The sequence below is a fragment of the Rosa chinensis genome, chromosome 5 (assembly GCF_002994745.2).
Source record: "Rosa chinensis cultivar Old Blush chromosome 5, RchiOBHm-V2, whole genome shotgun sequence".
Classification (NCBI taxonomy): domain Eukaryota; kingdom Viridiplantae; phylum Streptophyta; class Magnoliopsida; order Rosales; family Rosaceae; genus Rosa; species Rosa chinensis.
Genome location: NC_037092.1, coordinates 80,639,819 through 80,657,284, shown reverse-complemented (window position 1 = coordinate 80,657,284; position 17,466 = coordinate 80,639,819). Strand labels below are relative to the sequence as shown.

The 17,466-nt window shown below is 39.6% G+C and overlaps 2 protein-coding genes across 3 annotated transcripts; both read left to right on the top strand.

Annotated features, from left to right (window-relative positions):
- Window positions 1-197: 197 nt before the first annotated feature.
- On the top strand, window positions 198-979 carry LOC112165518 (photosystem I reaction center subunit V, chloroplastic). Its single transcript, XM_024302066.2, has one exon. The coding sequence runs from the start codon at window positions 306-308 to the stop codon at window positions 783-785; it is 480 nt and encodes a 159-aa protein (XP_024157834.1). The 5' UTR covers window positions 198-305; the 3' UTR covers window positions 786-979.
- A 9,860-nt stretch (window positions 980-10,839) lies between these two features.
- Window positions 10,840-14,649, top strand: LOC112201534 (high mobility group B protein 10). Of its 2 annotated transcripts, none has more exons than XM_024342435.2 (6): window positions 10,840-11,126; window positions 12,238-12,316; window positions 12,676-12,838; window positions 12,926-12,988; window positions 13,389-13,741; window positions 14,270-14,649. In XM_024342435.2, exons 1-6 carry the CDS (start codon window positions 10,891-10,893, stop codon window positions 14,342-14,344), a joined length of 969 nt encoding a protein of 322 aa, XP_024198203.1. In that variant the 5' UTR covers window positions 10,840-10,890; the 3' UTR covers window positions 14,345-14,649. The 2 variants fall into 2 exon arrangements, with proteins under 2 accessions (XP_024198203.1, XP_024198202.1); XM_024342434.2 differs by having other exon boundaries at window positions 12,926-12,994; window positions 14,270-14,574.
- Window positions 14,650-17,466: the final 2,817 nt, after the last annotated feature.

The following is a 17,466-nucleotide window of genomic DNA, read 5'->3' as shown; positions in this document are numbered from 1 at the left end:
GTCATCTTACTATGGACAAACCGTTTATAGGCGTTGGCTAAATTTACTTGGTTGATACTCAGATATTCAGCCAACAATCTCTGATCCAGAAACTACCAATGAGAGAACGCCAACTCACCCTCCAAAATCTTTCTTCACTGGTTCACATCCTCACAATCCTTTGCTCCACCTCTACTCCAATCACAAATAGTCATCTTCACTTGTTTGCACTATTATACAAATCTCATCTCTTCCCAATCCAACTCCTACTTTTATCATCATCATAATTTCCATAGCCCCATACTTGCACCAACCATACCTCAACAATGGCAGCTTCTTCCTCCTCCACCTTGTTCCTCTCACCCTCCATCACAAGGCCACAACTCTCACCAACCCAAATCTCCTTCCAAGGCCTCAGACCCCTCACCAGGTCTGCAGCCCCAAGCACCAAGTTGAGCTTCACTGCACCAACCACCAAGAGATCAAGTGGTGTTGTGAGAGCTGAGCTGAGCCCACCTTTGGTCATAAGCCTCAGCACAGGTCTATCACTATTCTTGGGTAGGTTTGTGTTCTTCAACTTCCAGAGGGAGAATGTTGCCAAACAAGGCTTGCCTGAGCAGAATGGAGTGACTCATTTCGAGGCTGGTGACACCAGGGCTAAGGAGTATGTGAGCCTCCTCAAGTCAAATGACCCAGTTGGATTCAACATTGTGGATGTTCTGGCTTGGGGTTCAATTGGTCACATAGTGGCTTACTACATCTTGGCAACCTCCAGCAATGGCTATGATCCCAAGTTCTTTGACTGATGTGATTTCGTTTTGATCCACCATGTTGGTGTTCTTTTCTCTTGCTTGTAATTTGTATAGCCTATTAATGAATCACTAGTTGGAGAGCTTCTGTGTTGTGTTGCTTATTTACTTTTTAAAATTTAGCTCATTGTGTGGAGTTTGTTTGAATGCTGTGTTCTTGGAATTTAAAGAGCTTATTCCATGTGTTCTTATCTGATTGGAGTACCTTCTGCTTCTGCAGTTCTACCAATATATACAAACAACAAAAGAAACACAACACAATCAACAAAACTAAGATAGCTCATTAATTTGAATTTTCACTCTTTGGAGTCTATAGTTCTGTCTTTCCTCACTATGCTTCTAAGCTGTTATCAGAATGCCTAGAGTGTATTCATATGTTATATAATATAATATATCGTTTGATATCTTGTGTGAGCTTTTGAGTTTGTAGTAGAGAGGCCAATCAAAGATAGCTTGTATACCATTTTTGCGCTCCGCTCTAGATGGTCATAGTTGAAGCAACAACTCAACAAGTAAACCACCTACTTGAAAATAAAACTTCCAAATTTGTAGATTGAGAATGCTGAAGGACTGAAATTGCCATATTAATCCTAAAAGTCATTCATAGAGCAGCTCATTTAAGCAAGAGTAGTCATTCTGATGCTACATTAGTTACCTTGTGCTCCTGTTTGAATTTTTTTCTTCTTAAAATGTAATCTGGACGAGAATGTAGGACCAAATGATGTAAAGAAAACAAAAGCAATGCATCAAAAGAACACAAAAGACAATAGCCACAGAATATAAATCTCATAGTGGGACATTATGATTACCATTGTTTAGAGGTTCAATATATTGTCCAGCAGCCATCTCTCTGGTCTTCAGTAACAAAAATCCCAGCAACAGCTTTTACAACCACAACTGTTCCTTGTCTGCACAGCAACTCCAGAAGCCTCGAAAGCCAGAAGCTACTAACTCCAGAAACTCCAATGCACCAACACAGAACCAGAAACAAACGAGAAGAACAAGTCTTTTATGTTATACTACTCTAAGCTTTTAGAATGGGACTGAACTCAATGCTAAAAACATGTAGTTAACACAGGGACTTAATCTGCTATATATAGGGGCCAGCATCAATCTTGTGCTCATCCCATAAGGAGTCCAAGATTTCCTAAAGATTTCATCTGCAGATACTTGATGGTTATCATGTATATATCCTTAATGTTAATCAGGTTCATTAACAGATAAGTCTCCTACTTCAAATGAGACATAATTTCAAATTGATAACAGAATAGAGTTTTAGATATGTATTTCTGTTAATTAGTTTCTCATTAAATCAAAACTATTATCTGAATATATTTAGATAATGACAAGTTCAAATTATTTTCCAACACAGAAAGCTGAAACAAGTGGAAGAGTAATTGCGCACTCTCGTACTCACTTTCTAATAATAGCCAGGTTGAAATGCCTGCGTTCATATAATCAAAGTTGCATCAAGCACTTTTCACTTCTGCAGTTTTTTGAGATGGAATCAGATAGACAAGGATAGGGATTCAAGTCAGGACATGTTAAAGCTCTCGATGGATCATTTATTTGCTAGGCACGCCCTCAAGGCAATGGCTCCAAGGCATGTGAGCAGGGCCGGTCTTGAGGTTTTTGATGCCCCGGGCAAAAAAAAATTTGGTGCCTAACTACCCATATATATATATATATATATATATATATATATATATATATTCATATGTAAAACAGTACAACTTTAAACGATAAACATTCGAGTATAGAACAATAAAACAAGGATTGCGATGTAGCAATTGTAAATACGTATGCATCAACATATCAACCTGCAACTTTTGACTTCCAATTAATGCATCTAAAGATGCTATGTTTGTAGAGAAAGAGAGCAAAAAAAAAAAAAAAAAAAAAAAAATTCCATTGTAGGGGAAAAAAAAGTCGATCTTCTAGTGTTCAATATAGATTAAACCTGTAATTAACTGATTAAGGATGTTGAAAGCTGCAAATTGAACATCAGCGGTGACAGTATAGTCGAGATTTTGAGATTACAGGCACAAAAATTTATAATAGTTGTTAGAATAATCAACAAATACCACAAAATGCCTGTAATAGACCTTATAATGTCCAAAATTTCAACGAATTTAAAAATTGAAGAACACCCACCATAAAAAAATAATAATAATAATTTAAAGAACACCCAATTTAACTATACCTATTTTGATCGATCTCTATTGCAGCCTGAATCTATGGAATGCCAAAAATTGTGTCTGATCACCGTAGAAGAAGAGAAAAATATAGGAGAGAAAGATTGAGAGGAGGTGACAGATGATGAAAATAAATTGCTTAATTGAATAACCATTGAAACCCCAATATTTCAAGAGAAATTTGTTTGTTTTTAAAGTTTTAGAGAGAGTTAAGAGACTCTTGAAATTCGTCTGCTATAATTGTGTGTACAATTCTCAAAGTGAGGAGAAGAGAAAACCATTTTGAAGTGAGGAGAGGAGAAGAGAAGACACTGCGTTTGGGAACAAAGCAATTTTTTTTTTTTGTTTACTGTCGACATATACTATATATAAATATTTTATATATATATATATATAACCTTATTTAAAAAAAAAAAAATTGTGCCCCCCTCTCACTTGGGCCCTGGGCCATCGCCAAGCCCGCCCTTGGGCAAGGCCGGCCCTGCATGTGAGAACAAAATACTTCTGCGTTGTGGTTTCAAGAAGTTAGAAACGCAGCCACCCTAGAGCATAGTAATGCTCTCGATCATTATGTAACAACAAAATGGTATATAATTTCCCATACTGCATAGCTATCAACTAAAATGTAGACTGTCAACTAAGGAATGGAGCTCATTATGCTTGCACAAACTAAAACAGTTTATAAAAAAACTCCCATAGACCACAGAAATGGAGCTCGTTGGTAAGTTTTAATCACACGATCAACATCAACTGCCTCTAGGGTTAGCAAACATTCACCCCCAGATTTAAGAAATGCTGGAGATACCCCTCTCACATATTGCAGTGGGGCATTCTTAAAGATTAAACCAATTTAAAAAGAAACCAATTGTTAAAATAATACACACACACACTAACACACCTCTTCTTTGTTGAACTCTTCCACAGCAAAACCGGAATAAGCTACAATCTCAGACATATCGAGGGATATATAGACAAATTGTATAATCAAATACTTCACCTTCTGATTGAATTTAGCTTATCCTCTCTCTCTCTCTCTCTCTCTCTCTCTCTCTCAAAAGAAGAGGGCGGCAAGGGTTTCTTTGGGTAAGCTTGGAGGCTCTCGTCCGGCGGCTCCCGTGCCGTGCCAGGCTTTTAGCCTTGTTAGTGAGAGGTGAGTGCAGCCGGGCTGGGACGTTTTTTGATGGCCGTTTCTCAGCTTGTTGCTGTGGCAACGTGGCTCGAACCTTGACGAGCTTGCAAGCCTTGTGGTGGTCCTGCGTCTTCTGATCACTTAGAGGCTCTGGCAAGAGCAGTCTGGTGGTACCAGCATTCTGTCCCTTGATCGGCAGCGGCTGGCAGGATAGTGTGAGGTGGGGTTCTGACAGGCTCTTTTGGATCGAAGCCGATCTGATATCGGTACTTCAGAACCATGTGGGGAGAAGTTGTTTTGGGGGAGGTGGTGCTTCTTGTCGGCGTGCTGGCGATAATGGAGGAGTGGATGGTGGCCGACGGCTACTCGTGGCGGTGGCTAGAGTCTTGTAACTGGGGTGGAGGCGTGATGGCTGCTGCAGCTTGGAGTTGGCTAGGGTTTGAGTGCTTTTGGGTCTGGGCTTTGCTTTTGGGCCCAACTTCATTTTTTTGTTATCTCTTTTTGTCTAATAAGGCTCCCTCTTTTACGGGTGGGTGCAGTGGGCCTTGGCCTTGTATACCTTGTTTCTCTAGGACGTTACACTGTGCCCAAGGATCAGTACTGATGTACACCATGAAGGTCTTAGGCGGATGTACTGATTTTTTTGGTGTTGTAGCTTCTTAGTATTCAAGGCGCAGTAGTCTAGGCTAGCAGTCATTTTTTATGTGCAGTCAGTGCACTACTTGAGCAATTATTGTAATATGAGAGGTGTTTATACCATTCATACTTGACCGAGTGAGGTCGTATGATTTTATATCAATAGATCAGTCTTCCGTTCCCCTCAAAAAAAAAAAAACTTCACCTTTTGTTTTTGTAAAAGAAAAAAAAATTCTTAAGACACCATGGACTAAAACACAAGATTTTTTGTCAAGATTGCATGTTATTATTTTCTCATTAAAATTATATCACCCTCAAGTCATGATTTTTAAATACTTCAACGAATACAAAGAATTTTTGTTTTTTGTTAACAAATTTTAAAGTCAGAAAATAATATAATTCATAAAGAAAAATTGGTTTGGGGTCTCGGTGTTCCGTCAATTGGTCACATTCTAAAAATCATCCTCTACAAATGGCGAGCTTTTGGTACAGGAGAATTTCGAGATAAAAAAAATAGGGGTTTTTTACTTCAACAGTGTCTGAACTTTTCGAGGACTTTTGAAATGATACCTGAACTTTCAAATTTATCAATGTGATACCTGAACTCATTTTTTCGTATCAACGTCGTATCTGCGATCGATTTCCGTGACAGAACCGTTAACTATGACCACGTGCCCAGCACGTGAGGCACTTAATGAGGTTAAAAGACTAATTTACCCTCAAAAGTATATATTTCAACAGTGTCTGAACTCTTCGAGGACTTTTGAAATGATACCTGAACTTTCAAAGTTATCAATGTGATACCTGAACTCATTTTTTCGTATTAACGTCATACCTGCAGTCGATTTCCGTCACATAACCGTTAACTATGACCACGTGCCCAGCACGTGAGGCACAAAATACTGGTAAAAATGACATTTCCCACTTCCTTTAGTTTTTCTTCTCCATTTCTATTTCCTTTTTCATTTGCAAAATGCAATCAGATGGGATGATGACATTTTCTAGAAAAATGAAAAACCCAAAGCAAAACTTGAATCCAATTCTCTGATGGACCGACACCGCCGGGGACTCCATCTCATCGGAGTTCTCCAAGCACAACTTGCTTGATGGCTTTGCTTCTTTGAATTTATTGCAGGTCGGAGCGGTGTAGACGGTTTCACGACTCTTGGCCTCCAAATTTGAGACTTGGAATTTACCTGAGATTTCAGACAGAGGGATCAGAGAGAGAGAGAGAGAGAGAGAGAATATGGCCGGCGGCAATCCAGACCTTCTTGTGCAACTTGCCAGAGATATGACTGAGGCGGGCCACGCCGTCGTGGCACTCGGCTTCCTCACCGCAGCTAACATCACAGCATAAGTTCATGAATTTCAAAAATAGTCCGTGTCTTTGTAATTGAATCAAAATCTACAAAAGTGAAGGAGACTGAGACTCTCTCTCTTTCTCTCTCTGCAACTCTCTTTCTCTCTCTCAACAGAGTCGAAAAGGCGAAGGATGGTGATGATGGGAGAAAACCCAAAACTGATTTTTCCGCCACTGCGTGTTTGTGTATAACTATATCTATCTGTATATGATTTATCGAACAATGGGGCAATGATCATTTCACTGATTCCAGCTTCTAATCAATTTGTCCAAAAAAGAATTGACTATTGGTTATTCGCGACTGTAATATCAGTACTTAGTGGGAGCATCAGACGAGGTGCTCCAGCGAGGCAATCGGCGGCGGTTGGGGCGGGTGAAGAACAATCTGAGGGTTTTACGGTGGCAGAGGTGGATGACGGGGCTGGCGGATGGGCTACGCATGGGGCTTCAGGCGACAACTGGGCATTGAGTGGCGAGGAGCTTGAATTTTTGCAAGGTAGCCATATCGATCTAGCTGAGTTTAATGTGGTTGTAGTCAAGTAGTGCTTGGAAAAGGTTGGGTGGTTGAGAGAGAAGGTGAGATCTGATTTGCGGCCATGGCTTCCAATCGAAGGGGACAAATCAGAGGGAAGAAGACGTCGAAAAAGAAAAACAAGAAAGAAAGCAAAAAATAAAAAACAATACTTTTTAGGGTAAATTAGTCTTTTAACCTCATTAAGTGCCTCATGTGCTGGGCACGTGGTCATAGTTAACGATTCTGTGATGGAAATCGACCACAAGTATGACGTTGATACGAAAAAATGAGTCTAGGTATCACATTGATAATTTTGAAAGTTTAGGTATCATTTCAAAAGTCCTCAAAGAGTTCAGACACTGTTGAAGTAAAAAACCCTGTGAAGAACTAAAGGAAGTGGGAAATGTCATTTTTACCCTTATTTTGTGCCTCACGTGCTGGGCACGTGGTCATAGTTAACGGTTCTGTGACGGAAATCGACCGCAGGCATGACGTTGATACGAAAAAATGAGTTCAGGTATCACATTGATAACTTTGAAAGTTCAGGTATCATTTCAAAAGTCCTCGAAGAGTTCAGACACTGTTGAAGTAAAAAACCCAAAAAATAGTGTTACTAATGTTTAATACGTTTCAGCATTACCATTGCACCCCGCGGGTGTCCCTAATGACACCTCCTAATATGTCAAACCACACAAAGCTCCATGTTTATTCAGATTATTATGTTTTTTAATTTCACCATCAATAAAACATGGTCTTTAATTAGGATGTATTCTGATTGACGGAATCCCAAAATTTTTAACAGATACTTTTTATTTTATTTTATGATTTGTCAGAGCCAAAATAATAAAATTTTCATTCCAAAAAGGATATATTGAGATGCTTTTCTCTCAGACCCTCGTAAGAGGGGTTTCTCAACGGCGGCTTGCTTTGGTGGGTGGCGGTTCTGTACCTTCAACCAAGAAGGGGGCTCTTTCTCCCCTCTCTCGGCTGCTCCTTGGTGACGATGGGTTTGCTCAGCGCCACGTTGGGTCTATAGGCTGCGCTTTCTTGTTCGTTATTGTTTTCATGGTTTATGTTCGCACGGATGGTGGAGGTGTGGATGATCTAGAGTTGGGCTGGGTCCATTATGTGGATTCTTCACATGTGATACCTGCGAAGTCTAGAGCTATGGTTTTGGTCGGGGATTGGTTGACTGAGCCAGGAGATCTAGGTTATTTCTCCTCGTTTTTGGGCTCGACCGAGGACGATGGTATCTGTTTGGCCAGACTATCGTCGGTGGTGCCAATCATGGAAGATGAAAATATGGACTTTGGCTTTGGTGGAAATGTCGGCGACATGGCGGCATTCCTGGCTTCGGCGACGGTGGCGATTTGAAGGAGGCCAACAGAGTTGCTGCAATTGGGCTACGTGGCTTTGGATATCTACTAGCTAGGGTTTCTCAAAGCTGAGCCTGTTGGGCTCATTGGGCTTTGTTGGGATTTTAGGTTTTTCAAAATTTTATTTTATTATTTTAGTTTTGGGTCTCTATCCTTTGTTGCAAAAGGATGATGGGCCTATTTTTTTTTTTTTTTTTTCTAGTGGGGAAGATCGACAAGAAACAAGTGGTTTCATTCGTGATTTATTGATTTCTGAGTTTACTTAGTTTCTTGTCGAGTGCTTAATCAAAAATGTGGGTGTGCTAAAGGTATGCTAAGTAGCATACTCGTGTAAGGGGTGTGCTAGAGTTGTGTGCTCTATGTAATGGCTTCTACTTACGACCGTCTGGGCAAGTCGTTATTGTACTGCTTGCTAAAATGGTATAATGGGATTAACCTTTTCAACTCAAAAGGAAAATTTTCATTCCATATATCATTGTTCCACAAGTCTACACATATTCTAAAAGTCATGTCCTATGGATACTAAGTTCATGGCACATGTGAATTTCAAATGACACCTGAAATTCAAAAAATGACTCACACTCCAAACATGTCAAGTCTCGTCAATTCATATATTTATTCAAATTCTTCCATGCCATGAATTGGTCATAGGTATAACATGATTTAAAAAATGGTATTCCAACTGACAAACCAAAATATTGGCCCTTTTTCTATTTTTTTCAATTTTTGATTGAACTTGGTTTGGGCTTGGTCTTGAGCTCTTTAAATCCTTTATTTAGTTTTATTTTACTTTGCCTACCACTATGTCTTTGTTACGTAGTTCATAGACTCGTTTGAATAAGTGAGCATGAGTACCGTCAAATGATTGGACATAATCTATGTATCGCTATGGTTCTTACTACAAACTCTTTTTTTTTTTTTTGAAACTTACTACAAACTCTTTACCTACCTATAGATGATAGAGGGAAGATATGTAATGACTCTTTCTGGCTTGAGAATTAATATATCAATATGATATTTTCAAAAAAAAAAAGTAAATCAGACTGCTAAATTTAAATTGTTTTAGTTTTAGTTTTTAAATTTAATACATATGGTTAAGTTGCACTTTTACCTTTTATAAAGTGATTTTTATCGGGTCTCTTTACATGTACGTGCTCGTCTGCACATAAAAACACAAGAGAAGCTTGAAAAAGTACTCCATGAAATAAACTGTAATACGTGCCTCACGTGTCATCTACTCTTCTTCACCTCTGTTTTTTTTTTGCTCGTCTGACTGCGCCTTTATATCGAAGTGGGCCTCTTCGCTAGCTTGCGATTTGCTTGGTCGGATGGGACTAGATCGATTTCGATTAAGCAGTGAGGCTGTTGGCTTGAAGGAGACCGGAATCGGGTCGATGACCAGATCGATTTCGATATGGTTGTGAACTGGTGATGGGATCGGTAGCACTTGGCGGTTGGCGGTATTGTTTTGAGGGGATTAATCCGTCGTGACCTCTAAGTCTAGATGAGGATGTGGCTTAAATGCAGGTGAAGTGGTTACGAGAACCAATTATGGCATCTGGTGGAGGTTCTCTTAGTTTGCTACGGCCGGGACGGTGGTAGTGGTGCGTTGGCGAGGTGGTCACCAGGTGTTTTACGGCAGTAGCAACCAGGCCCGGCCCTAAGAAATTCAAGGCCCGGGGCGAAGAATAAAATTGGGCCCTTTATTAAAAAAAAAATTGGGCCCTTTATATAAAATTACTTGATTTGTTTCATGATTAATGAGACTTGGGAGTTGTGAATTGAGAGGAAGAAGAGAAGATTTAGAAGATGAAGAATATGCGGAATAAAAAGTGTTTAACCGGGCTAATCTCCCTTATTCTCTTTTATTGGCCCAATGTTGTATTCCTTCATTTTTGTCAAGTGACAGCAGCTCCCATGTGAAGTTGTGAACTGTTCTTTTGTCTAGTTACAGGGCCCCTATATGTTGCCACGCGTGAATTGCCCAAGAATGGACATTCCCTTTTGTCTAGTTGCAGCACCTTTTTGAATTCCTGCTTTTTCTCTTAATTTGATTCACAGCAAAAATAGACTAAGAGAGATTTGGGCCTTGGGCTATCGCTCTGCCTGCCCTGGGCCAGGCAGCAACTACGATAGCTGTCAGTGGTGGTGGCGATGACGTATGGTGTCGTGGTACTGATGTATGCTCGTTATCAGGGTTCTGGGCTGGTCCCTTATGGCTGGGCCTTTGGTGTTTGGGCTTCTCTTTGGCCCAGGTCTTTTGGTCATTTGAGTTGGGTCTTTGTCTTTTGTTTTCAATTTTGTATAGTTTTTTTTTTTTTTTTTTTAGTTTAGTCCCTACCATTTTCTGCTGGGATCTAGTGGGCTTCTTCATGATGTAGTCCTAGTTTTTTCTTTGTTTTAGCCTATCAAATGGACTTTGGTCATTGATCAACTTAATTCTTAGTTCTTCTAGTTATACACCAATTGAAGTTTCTAAATGATTAGTTTTACTATCACCACTTGAGGTTTCTAAGTGACTAGTTTTACTATTAGGAGGATTAGATTAGTTAGGATTTTAGTCATATGGTAGGCTCGTTTGTTATTGGATAAGCGAGCTAAACCTGTTTTATAGTAAGTGTATTTGTCAGTTTGTTCGGTAACTTGAGCCATTATATTTGGATCAAGACAAAAATTGATGCACTTGACTTTTGATTATATATAATTAATTGAAATTATCTATTTTTTTTTTAAATAATAAAGCGAATTTTATCTTTATTACGAAGGATATTATGGGTAATTGGGTACTTTAAATTTCGATAAAACCTGTGACTTGAGATCTAATGGATATGAATAGGGGAAAATAAATCTACCCCCAAAACCTATCTTTACCCTCTTTGTTTCTGACTAAACATGTCTGAGGTCCCAACAACACCAATTACAGGAAAGGAAGCTTCTTTGGCTATTGTTCCAGCTCCACAACACCAAGTGCTCACTCACAGCGCTAATGGGTCTTCTTCATCCCTCACCTCTACTTCAAAGGTGTACCCTCCAGCCTCGGCCAAGTTTGAGGATGTGGTTCAAAGCTCGGACCTTTTCTGGCAAAAGCTCAAGGAGTTTCACGATTCCCTAGGAACCAAAAAATTCATGTAAGTTCCTGGGTTTGCTCTTACAGCTTTGATTTGCTCTTGTTTTGTCATTTTGTTTATATGGGTTTGATTTGCTTTGATCTTTTGGTGTTAAGATGTTGGGCTAATTGGGAAATTCTATGGCCACTTGATGTATTGTAACTGTTTTTTTTTTTTTTTTTGGCATCTTGCATACTTCAATTTCACAACTGTGTTTTCCCTTGATTTGAATAAATTGGACTGTGAATGAATCCATACATTTGAATTAATTGCACAGCTGGGTTGTGTGTGTTGGCAAAGTTAGGATCTTTATTTAGGGTTGATTATGTTGGTTTCAATAACAACATCAACTAAACTGCATTGCATACTTTTATTAATGGGTTTTCAATTGCAACTGTGTTTGCCCTTTTTTTTGCGGTGAACGCGAATTTCAAACTGCATTGCACTGCAAGTTTGAGTGTCTTGGCAAGGTTAGGATCTTTATCTAGGGTTAATTGTGCTGGTTTCAGTAACACCATGAACTGCATTGCAGACTTCAATTAATGAGTTTTCAACTACGACTGTGTTTGCCCTTTCTTTCATTCGAAAAGTTGGCAGTGAATGCGTGAATTTTGAAAATCTTAAACTGCATTGCACAGCTGGTTTGAGTGTATTTGCAAAGTTAGGATCTTTATTAGGGCTAGTGATGTTGTTATTAAAACCAACATTTCAGTTAATGAGCGTACTTCAGGTAACTGAAATTTTCATTCACTAGAGATGATTCATTGGAGAGAGTGAATTTTCCTGTGCTTCTATTAATTTCTTATTTCCCTTGGATGGCTTCAATAAATTGTGATTTTAACTTTCTCAGATATCTACTATTCAGCTTAAAGTTTCCAGCTATGCAGTACTAATGGGTGCACATGATTAACTGTTTATCATCGTGCTATAATTTTTTATTTTTATTTTTTATTTTTTTACACCATAAATCTTTCCTAACCTGCTGACTGTCTAAATTGTTTCCGTTATGTGTTTTTGGTTAAGCATTTCATAAGAAATTAGGATAGCCTCATGGGAGTGCAGAAAAACAGAAAGTGCATGTGGATATACTTTGCCGGCATTCCTTTATATGCTAAAGGCTTCTTTTTTGTAGGATTCCTACTGTTGGAGGAAAAGCTCTGGATATGCATCTCCTTTTTGTAGAAGTCACATCTCGTGGTGGCATTGAAAAGGTTCTTTCATTTATCTTTCTATCTGGTTGTTCATATGTAAGGTTCTTGAAGCTAAAACTAAAATTCTATTGTCTGAAAAGTGTTTAATAGCCTTAGTAATTTATACTCAATGTGTTTTAAGAAATTGAAGCTATTACGAGTGGGGGATGTGGTCACAGTTGACTGAATGCCTGGCCGACTTATACCTATTAGTGTTTGAGTAGTCTCAGTTAAGACAAAAGTAATTTAGGCTTCTGAAAGGGTCCAACTTTACCTATGTTCTATCTACTCATATATTCCTTTTTCAGTTCTGTCTTGGAGTCACTCCACAGATTTTTTTTGTCTTTTATTTCCCTTAAGTTCTATTAAACTGGTTGCAGGTGATTAGAGATCGCCAATGGAAAGAAGTGATTATGGTCTTCAATTTCCCAACAACTATTACCAGTGCATCATTTGTCTTACGGAAGTACTACTTGTCTTTGCTCTATGACTTTGAGCAGGTCTATTATTTCCATAAAGAAGTTATTAGAATCCCAGTGCATGGTAAATGAAGACATGGTCCTTGTTGATTTAGTGGGTTCTTTTTTGTTGATTAAAATGATTATATGGTTTTATTATTTTATTTTTCAGATCCAGAAGGCAGGAGCCTTGACAATGGATCAGCACGGGAGCAAGGTACCATCCTGTTTCAAGGTCAGGGTAGGTGCAACCAACCTCCTTCTCAATGTGATAATTGTAATAGCGTGTTGATTTTGAACTTTTACAATAGTTGTGGAAGTTTCTAGTGTCTACTTCTTGAAGTTGGCATTGTTGAGTAAAGAAAGTTGACATTAGTTATCAAGTTTGTGTGACATCCCTTTTTAAATATATTGTGCTAGTTGCTATGAAGAAGGGTAAACAACATTGGAATTTTCATTAGGCAGTCTGTCTAGTAAAATAATGAATGGATTGCTTTAAGGAATTCAACTTTAAGCTCTCTAGTTCTTCATTATAACTCCCAAATTCCTTTAGTCTTACTTGTAGCATCTAGTTTTTCTGAGCAACTAATCATGAATATTTACAATATGAATCTGTTTTTCTATGTTCGACACAGCCACCCCGATAGTAATGCAACTGGGCGGTTCCATTATGGGAACCATTGACAGAAAATGTGAGGAGGGATATGTTATTACTGTAAACTTGGGTTCCGAGGTGCTGACTGGTATCTTGTACCATCATCCTGTGGCTGGGTCTCAGAATTTTTCTGAGATGCCTACTCAACGGAACCGAAAGAGATCTAGGTTGGCGACACGTGATCCCTCTCGGCCCAAGTCCAACAGGAGTGGCTATAATTTCTTCTTCGCTGAGCACTATGCCAGCTTAAAGCCTTTGTATTATGGCCAAGAGAGAGCCATTAGTAAGCAAATTGGGTATCTATGGAACAATCTTACAGAAGATGAGAAACAGGTACAGTGAGTTGGTGACCCATCCTTTTCCTATTACTACTCTTTCACTTTTAGCATTTTTAAGCTTTTCTTTTGATACCTGGGTTTTGGATAATGTTGTGACATGATTGAATTTTAAAGAAAGGTTTCACATTTTGATTTCCAGAATTACATATCGTCAAGCTTTTGTTTTCCTATGTGTGGGTTCAGTTGATTTTGTGACATACCATGGTTTAGATATGAGGTTATCAAGAGAAGTTTCCTATCCTTTGGTCTTGATTTTCAACCCTTCTGAGTGCCTCACTGTGTCAATTTTACATTATGATAAAGTTGGGGTACATTTGCTCATATTAACTGTCATACGTATATGGTATACCATTCAACTTAAACTAAGTTTTTTATCAGCTCAAATTAAGGTTTGATTGTTTAGCTTGCTTGATTCAAGGTTAACCATGTGTTCTATTCATATAATATATGATGATTAGTTTACCCATTTCTGGATATTTCTTATAAAAAATAACACTCCACCTCCTCCATTGTTGGTTTGCAGGTTTATCAGGAAAAGGGGTTGCAGGACAAGGAGCGATACAAGTCCGAGATGATGGAATATAGAGCACAGCAATAGTAGGCTCTGGTTTAGGTAGACACATGTTTCCCTTTGTATGCTCTTGTTGTAGCATTAGCTGGGAACAATGGTTCAAGTTCATTTCTCTTTGCGAAGGCTGTACCCCCGGTGTGCCCCTTTTGCTAAACTGTGGAAGAGGTGAAAAGCGTAGCTTTGCGACATAACAGTTGAATTTGTGTAGCATTTGGGATTTCAAACAAATAACTTTATTGTAGTAATCCGTTGGTGTATTTAGTTGTAGCACAAAATCTAGGTAATGAATCCAAGTTCGTTTATATAACCAAAGCCAAATTACATTTCCTGAACCAGTCTTGATTAGATGATAATGAGAATTTATGAGTGTATGAAGTAGAGGTGGCGAACGGGTTGCTAAGCACGAGCACGGCACGGGCCCGGCACTCTTAAAAGCGGCCCAGCACAGCCCAAACCCGTTAGTGGCCTGGCACGATCTGAGCACGTTAGAATAAAGGACCGGGTTGGGCCTAGGAATATTAGTCCATTGGCCTGGCCCGAGCACGACATATTTGGGCCGGCCCGTTTCAAACACAAAATTTCATATTGTTTTTAAAAATTTAAAAAACCACAATGATGAGATTTGAATATTAGACTTCCTTATTTAAAATCTTATAACAATTCTACCAATGCTATTTCTTTTATGTTGTCAAAATAGTGAAAAAAAACATTATATCCTTGTTTTGACATAAAGTATTTTTTCTAAATATTAAATATATGTTTATGAATAAAGACTAATCTCATAATAATACAACTATAGAATGAAAGAAAGAATAATATGATACTAAATCTTTATTATATTAATAAAGATTAATCTCACAATAATATACTAAAAGCAATATATTTTGAGTTATTTTTTCCTTCTTTCTTTCTTTCTTGTAGTGGAATATAAAAAATTATTAGAAAACTAATCTTAAAAAGCTAAGATTGAGAAAAACATTGTAGAACTTAATTTATTTGAATTTTCTAAATAATTAAATAAAATTATCTTTTATTTATTCAAATTAAGATTTTAAAATCGTGCTTTATAGTGGATAGGCACGAGCACGGCCTGGCACGATATGAGCTCGGGCCATGGGCCGAACCGGGCTTAATGTTTAAGTAAATGGGCCGGCCCAAGCACGACACGAAGCACGACTAGGCCCGCTTAAAATGGGCCGGGTCGGCCCGTTTGCCACCTCTAGTATGAAGTCTAGTCACTAAATTAGAATGGGGCCAATGATGTTGCAAGTGTTACAATCTCTGCAATCCCGTGACTGACAATCTTTAATGCATTCTGATAGCACAACTGTTACAATTGGCATATAGCAATTAGAAGTTAGTGTATGGAATAGATAAAAGAAACTTTAAACTAAACTATCTATTTGACATATAATCGATCATATCACAAGTTTCTGTAATCCACTGGAAAGAAATCCACTTGCTTAAGAAATACATTGTAAGGCCATATTAAAAAAAGGAAAAGAAAAAAAAAAGAAGGTTGTGGTCCAATCGGCTTACTCTAACCAAAACCCTAGCTCAAAAAAGAGTAGGGAATTATTAAACACTCAACGAACCTGTTAATGTTTAAGATTTGAGCGGCAGCCCAAGCTTTTGTTAACGCTGGTTCGATGGGCGGACCGCTACTTGAAATGTTCTCAGAGCTTCCGCTACCTGTCAAGTGAAATACAGAGCGACGTCAGAGGGAGACCGCGTTGGGCGGTCTTCTCTTCTCTGATGCCTAAGTTAGTCAATGTATTTATGTTGACAGAATAACAGTAGGTAAGTAGTAAATGCGTAATTAATGAGGAGAGAGGAGATAACCTTTTATAGGTGAGGAATAAGTGAGGAAGAGGCTAACCTCTTCCTTGTTTTCGATGTGAGACTGATATGCATTAGTTCCCAGTGTCTGGAGCTTCTGATGCCATCTTGACGCGGCGCGTCGGCGGTTATCTGGGGGTGAGCCGGGGCTCAGGCGGTAGCCTGCTTGGCTGTGTTTCCTTAGGTCACCCTGCTGGCGGGAATTAGTACCGCTGGCGGTAGCATGAGCGTGGCTCATTATAGATAATTATGCTTGGCAAATGCTTATGTAAGTACGTGTAGGTACAAGTCCCCCAAGTCCCCCAAGTCCCCAGTCAAGGAGGGCAATCTTGGTTGGGGAGTTGCCTAGCGGTTGAAGCGTTACTTCAGCTAGACTTGCAAAAGCATAATTAGTGTCAGTGCGTTGTCAACCATGGATTTACTGAGCAAACGCTTTATACTCCTTCGGGTGGGCCCTGCTAGGCCCCCTAGGGAGTCCCCCACTCCCCGGGTAAGATAGACCTCCGTTTTGGCTGGTACCTTGTTTGTTGAGGGGAAGCTGCGCTGAGGCCACAACGCGGTGTTGGGTAGCGAGCCCAATCTTTGGTACTCTAGTGTCAGGGTTCAACGTGCCTGATCAGGGCTGTCGAAGACTGTTGACATGTCCCCTTATTTGTCCCGGAGTGACATTGCTTGACTGCAACGCCGCGTGGCGGTTGTTGTTAGAGTGAGGCGTTGCCTTGGGAAGCGCCGTTGGCGGACATCCCTACGCTGATTGAGAGCTGTTAGAAGCGTCACGGGGATCTATGAACTCGACCAGCGGTGTTGAGGTCAGCGGAGAGTATTCTGCCTGATGTACGACAGGGAGAAGTTCTGCTAGCGGTGTTGTGCTTAGCGGAGACTGTCTTGCTTGCAAGATGACAAGGGAGAAGTTCCGCTAGAGATGTTGCGCTTAGCGGAGACTGTCTCACTTGCAAGATGACAAGGGAGAAGTTCCGCTAGAGGTGTTGCGCTTAGCGGAGACTGTCTCTTACAAAACGAAAAGGGAGAAGTTCCGCTAGCGGTGTTGAGCTTAGCGGAGACTGTCTCGCTTGTAAGATGAAGAGAGAGAAGTTCCGCTAGCGGTGTTGCACTTAGCGGAGGCTGTCTCGCTTGCAAAACGAAAAGGGAGAAGTTCCGCTAGCGGTGTTGCGCTTAGCAGAGACTGTCGCTTTTCACGATTTGCTACTTGCCTTTTCGATTGTTGCTTTGGCTAGATGCTTCGTCTGACTATGCCCTACACATGGCCAACATGTATTAGGCTAGCATGTGGAATAACGTCTCTACAGCAC

Excerpts from the sequence above, each read along its gene's own strand:
- LOC112165518 (XM_024302066.2), top strand. The coding sequence starts at position 306 with ATGGCAGCTTCTTCCTCCTCCACCTTGTTCCTCTCACCCTCCATCACA.
- LOC112201534 (XM_024342434.2), top strand. The coding sequence starts at position 10,891 with ATGTCTGAGGTCCCAACAACACCAATTACAGGAAAGGAAGCTTCTTTG. Across the intron at positions 11,127-12,237 it reads CTAGGAACCAAAAAATTCAT|GATTCCTACTGTTGGAGGAA; the intron begins GTAAGTTCCTGG and ends TCTTTTTTGTAG. Across the intron at positions 12,317-12,675 it reads CTCGTGGTGGCATTGAAAAG|GTGATTAGAGATCGCCAATG; the intron begins GTTCTTTCATTT and ends AACTGGTTGCAG.